The sequence below is a fragment of the Arachis hypogaea genome, chromosome 15 (genome assembly GCF_003086295.3).
Source record: "Arachis hypogaea cultivar Tifrunner chromosome 15, arahy.Tifrunner.gnm2.J5K5, whole genome shotgun sequence".
Classification (NCBI taxonomy): Eukaryota; Viridiplantae; Streptophyta; class Magnoliopsida; order Fabales; family Fabaceae; genus Arachis; species Arachis hypogaea.
In genome coordinates this window covers 2,811,044-2,816,437 of record NC_092050.1, presented here as the reverse complement: position 1 = coordinate 2,816,437, position 5,394 = coordinate 2,811,044, and the positions used below count along the sequence as shown (strand labels likewise).

The 5,394-nt window shown below is 34.5% G+C and overlaps 1 protein-coding gene across 2 annotated transcripts; it reads right to left on the bottom strand.

The window, feature by feature from the left end:
* Positions 1–938: 938 nt before the first annotated feature.
* On the bottom strand, positions 939–3,134 carry LOC112747579 (uncharacterized). 2 transcript variants are annotated; one of them, XM_025795665.2, is made up of 5 exons: positions 2,687–3,134; positions 2,516–2,593; positions 2,357–2,438; positions 2,132–2,274; positions 939–1,375 (listed from the first exon to the last, which is right to left on the bottom strand). In XM_025795665.2, the coding sequence occupies exons 1-5, from the start codon at positions 2,945–2,947 to the stop codon at positions 1,166–1,168; spliced, it is 774 nt and encodes a 257-aa protein (XP_025651450.1). In that variant the 5' UTR covers positions 2,948–3,134; the 3' UTR covers positions 939–1,165. The 2 variants fall into 2 exon arrangements, with proteins under 2 accessions (XP_025651450.1, XP_025651451.1); XM_025795666.3 differs by lacking the exon at positions 2,516–2,593 and having other exon boundaries at positions 2,687–3,127.
* Positions 3,135–5,394: the final 2,260 nt, after the last annotated feature.

Here is a 5,394-nt window from a genome sequence, read left to right as displayed (position 1 = left end):
CGTTCTGTCATGGCAGTTCCGTTTGTATCCTCTCGTGGCAGTTTCGTCTGTGCTTCCTTGTGGCAGATCCGTCTGCGTTTCTTTCCGGCAGTTTCTTCTGCGCTTCCTTCCGGCAAGCGGCAGTTCCGTTTGCACTTTGTTCCGGCAGTTTCATCTGCATCCGTTCTATTAGTTTATGCATTTTTTTTATTTCGTTGTTTAAATAAGTTTCAACTCAAGTGATCACTTGAGTTTGAGGGGAATGTTAGGATATAATTAAGATCAATTAGGATCAATTAGTATTATTTACTATATCTGAATATTTATTATAGGAGATTAGGTCTTTATTATTACAATTCTCTTAGTACCTATAAATACCCTTTTATATTGTATTATTCTAGATAACTTAAATAGATAATTTGAATAGACAACTTGATTATACTCAATAATATACCATCATTTCTCCAGTTAAGTCTCTTGTTTCTAACAAAATTGGTTTCTTAACTACATTAAATAATATTGTAACATTAGTCTCTAATCCGATGAAAATCTTGCCCTAAATAGGTGATTAGGAAAGAAAATGCCCAGTCCATATGGCCTGAATGCCGAAAATTTTCAGCAAAGTGAAAGATTGAAGAGCATTTTCAAAGGCTCTAAACAAAATTTAATTTACCTTTTTATTTTTTTTAATCTGTTACCTTCACTTTTCAATACATCATTAAAATAATATATTATGTGCACTAGGAGATTCAAAATACCAAATATATCAACAACAATATTATGTTATGTATACACAAACAATATGCTATAATACAAAATACATATTAAAAATATGTAAAATAACACATATTTTTAATGTACACATAATATTTTAATATTTTTTATAACCGGATAGATGGAAAGAAATATAAGATAGTATATTAAAACACAAGAACGGGTTAAAAAAAAAGAACCAAAAATAGTGGAAATGCATACATATATTAAACATCACTTATGCAGTTATGCGTACAGTTGTACTAATATATAGTTGTAGTTATATTATATATACATAATATCAGTGAAGACAAGGGCACCTAACTTTGTTACTTATGAGTATAGTGTAGACATACATGTATACATGTATGACTTTGTATATCCTTTATTTTTGTCCCAAGTGTGGAAGCTGAAAAGTTGTATCTACTGAGAATCACTTAGCTTCATTCAGCTTAGACAGCAAGAAGAGGCAACTAGAAGAAAGAAAAACAGAAGCACAGAAGCATAGCAAATCCAGAGGAGTTTGTATAACAGCTCTTTTACTTTTGTCAAAGAGACCAATCAGAAGAAGCATCACTATGACATGCCCAACCTTGGTTTTCAGTTCATTCACTGTTGATATCTCCAACCATTTTGGTCTCTCCTGATTAAAAAACAACAACATATAGTGTAACTAACTTGGAAGAGACAGAGCTTGTTAAGAAAAAGGGAAATGTTGTACTAGGTAAATAACATATCTTTTTGTCTTTAGACAATTACAACCAAGTCTTATTCCATTAGATGATAGAGTCGACCAATAAGAGAACACAGTAAGAAGTTAACATTTGCAATACTATACTCTTCATAGAGTATGAGAGTATGCTGAGTTTTGAAAATCCAGTGATTATACTGCGTTAGTGCTGATTAATTTTTTCAATTGTTACGGATTAGCTTCCTAGCTGATTGAGGACTATCATGAAATCACTCATCCAAAAAATTTAAGCAGATAGAAAAAGACAACATGAATGGTTATATATCTGACAAGGACACTAAACGGACCATGAACACCCCCCTAGGGGCATGTCGGCTTCAGAGTGCATTCTAAATTGTATTCTCAATGAATGAGCATGAAATCTGGGGAGATTCCAATCAAGTCATCCCAGGATTGTAACATTCGCTCAATATGCTATTAACCTCTAATCTTTATATTTTTAGACTATTTCTGATTTGAGCATCGGAGTGTACCTCCAGCATTGAAAATCCAACATACTCCTCCCAACTTGGGATCCAGATTTAGTTCATGCTTAACATTGGTTATCCATAAAATCAAAGAAAAGTAATCTATAAGCAAATCTCTGCCTACAATTTAGAAGATGTAGAAGCTAAGCAGTTGATGAGAATGTGAGAATAAAGCAAGCACCTTAAGAACGAATAAGCCAAAGAGATTTGATCTGTGAGAAGGATCTTGATCAGGCAGAGAGCTTGCACTACCAAGATTACTGACAAAGAGCTCATAGAGGCCCATTCCAAACACCAGCATCACTGTTCCTAAAAGATACACATCTACATCATCATCAACAACCCAAGTTAGAAACAGACATACAAATTAAATGACATGGTGTTTAAAGAAGAGTGAGTGAGTTACCAATAGCCTCTATGAGCATTTGGATAATTTTAGTGCGGTCTACAAGGTATGAGGTAAACGACTCTGCAACAATTGTGGAACCCTACATGGTGATGAAGAACTAATTAAGTGAATGAAATATGTGGAAACAATGAATCAAATGCACACACACATATATACCTTGATGAAACATAAGAAAGATCCAATTAAAGAACCAAAGACTCCAAAAATAGCCAAGAAGCGGCATCTATATATAATCTGCAAATTAAAAGTTTCATCGCTAATAAATTAGAAAGCAATTATGCTAAGTCAAATAAAGATCATGAAACCTAAGTTTGTTGATTATATTACCTTCTCAACGCGGGCCTCTAGATCTTCTTGCTCTTCTTGTTGTTGTTGTTGTTGTTGTACCTGGTTGTTATTGACATCAACACGTGGCGAGGGTCCCGTTTTGGTGTAAGCGGGAATGAATCTGAGGCGTTGATGAGGATGAGTTTGGTGGCATCGAAAGACAGAGAGGGTTAGGGTTGTGGTGGTGCCATTAGAGGTGGAATTGAAAGGAAAAGTAGTTAGTGGTGCTCTTCGCAGCAATGTGTGACACTGGAGTTTCATTTTCAGAGGCTAATTTGAATTCAATCGAAGAAGAAATGTTTGAAGAAAAGAAGGGAGACAAGTGCGGTGAATGTGTGACACATTGACGGAGGCTAAGACCGCCATCTGGATTCTCCAACGCAAACTTCATTCTTCTCTTTCCTTTCCTTTCTATCGTTATCGTAAAATATCTTCCTTTTTCTTTTCCACTTTTCTCCCGAAAATTATTTTTATATTTTTTTTATCAAAAATTAGAGACTCAAATTCTAAACTAAATATAAAAAAACTATATCATTTGAGTTATTATTCATCGGCTTCTTTTAAATTATTTTTACATTTTAGACCATTCATATTGTTTATGTATTTCGGACAATAATTTATTATTTTTTTAAAAGTTTTGGAAATTAATTTGTTTTTGTTTTTTACATCTGTTTTAAATTTAAGTTCATATTAAACAATATTCCTCTTTAGTTTATTAAGGCAATTATTAACCAAACTATTGTATTTTCTCGCAAAACTACGAAACTTTGGGAAATTCTATAAGGTCTGCACCACACGTATCTCTCTTTTTTTTTTTTTTTTGGACTTGGCGCCACACGTATCTCTATTGACTATTGTCGTCGCTTGTCCTCCAACGTGAAAAATAATAATCTTTTCAATTTTTTGTTTAAATGAAAAACCGGCTAATAGGGGTATGTGTGAATACGAAATATGATAGAAGAGCAATGATTTGGAAGGTGCTACCAGATGAATCTACACCAAAGGAGTGTTGGGTCACTTGTCATATGAAAAGCAATCACTTTACAAATGTAACTCAGCTTCCTTCTTTTTGTTTTTTATTTGGGCCTCCAGTCCCTTTTTCTTTCTCTCAATCTATTTTGCCCTTGTATCATCTAGCCCAAAATTTAAATGGGCCAAATTGTTGGCGCAAAATAAGAAAACATTTTCTTCAAACAAAAACAAAAATGAACATGTGACATGTCATAACTGACGAGGTTACCTTGATTATAATTAATTAATGAATATCACTAGGGAGACAATGATGTTATAATAGATTGTTTATTTGGTTTAATATAAATTAAAAAAATTTAATAAATTAACATTTATTTACCTTAATTTTAAATGGCATATTCAGTGTCAATTTACCCTACCACCAATTTTATCCATAATTTCAATTTTTTTCTATTAACTCTTTTGCTCTCACGGTTATCCTCCCTCCAAAACCCTCCCGTTCGCTTCGCAGAACCCACACGCCCCCGGGCTGTGTGCGCTGAAACCTGCAGCCGCGCTTGGCAGACCCGCATCGCCCACCCTTCTTCGCGAGCATCCTCCCTCACTGGCCGCAACTCCTTCGCATCGTCGCCGCTGCATATCCTACTGTGACTACAGCCCAGCTTCCGCGCGCAACTCCTCGAACCCTAACTGTAGCCTAGTCTCTGCGCGCAACTCTTCCGACCCAAACTGGGCTCCTACCCCCTCGCGGGAAGGAACTGCTTTGCATCAAACACAGCTGAACATCTGATCATAACCTGGTCATTGTGGCGGACGCGAATTACAACACCAAACTTTCTTGCACCAAAAATCAACCATCCACGCGTACAGTAATTATGAACATCCAGTTATATGTTGACAAGAACATCCAACATTTGTGCGTAAAGATAATCATGTAATCAATAAATGGTATCATATACACAAAATGATCATCCATTTTGTTTAATAAATTAACCATTCAGATACATACTAAAATTAACATTTGGTTATTTGAAAAGATAGAGAGGGTCTATGTGTTGGTATAACTGATTACAATTATAGTTTGTTTTAAATTTAAAATTAAAAATTATTTAAAATTAATTAATTGACTATAATTTAATTTTAATTGTAATTTAATCCTCTTTGTATATATTGTACAATACATGCATTCCCTCCTCATACTTTCTCTTAATTTAAAATGGTAAACTCACTAAATGTAACAACTACGAAGTAGAAACAAAGATTCCATAGATTATAATAAAGGAAAGATAGTGAGGAGTGAAAATTTATCAATCATATCCAACAAGGAACAACCCATTCCGGATTAAAGCTTTCAACGTTGAAAGCTGGGAAGGGGCAACAACAGAGTTGGTATTTCTCAATACAAGTTTAGCATTTCCTTTTCCTTTTTCCCATCCCATGATTATAAAAAAATATATATAAACCAAACCAAAAGATACCTAGTTGGAGATAAGCGTATACTACAAACGTAGCTACAACAAAATCAGCACACAAACCAAATGCTTTAAAGCCAGGAAAAGAAGATACCAAAACCTTCCCACCAATTAGAGTTAAGGAACCCAATTTTTTCAACACTATTTCCTTACCTCTTCTTCTAACCTTTGCCATTCCCATTGCCAAATCCCATAACTCTCTATCTCCATAGACCCCACATGGCTTGATCTTGATTCTTGATTCTTTTGTCCTTACCATTCCCC

Excerpts from the sequence above, each read along its gene's own strand:
- LOC112747579 (XM_025795665.2), bottom strand. The coding sequence starts at position 2,947 with ATGAAACTCCAGTGTCACACATTGCTGCGAAGAGCACCACTAACTACT. Across the intron at positions 2,275-2,356 it reads AATGCTCATAGAGGCTATTG|ATGTGTATCTTTTAGGAACA; the intron begins GTAACTCACTCA and ends ATGATGATGTAG. Across the intron at positions 1,376-2,131 it reads TTGGCTTATTCGTTCTTAAG|GAGAGACCAAAATGGTTGGA; the intron begins GTGCTTGCTTTA and ends TTTTTTAATCAG.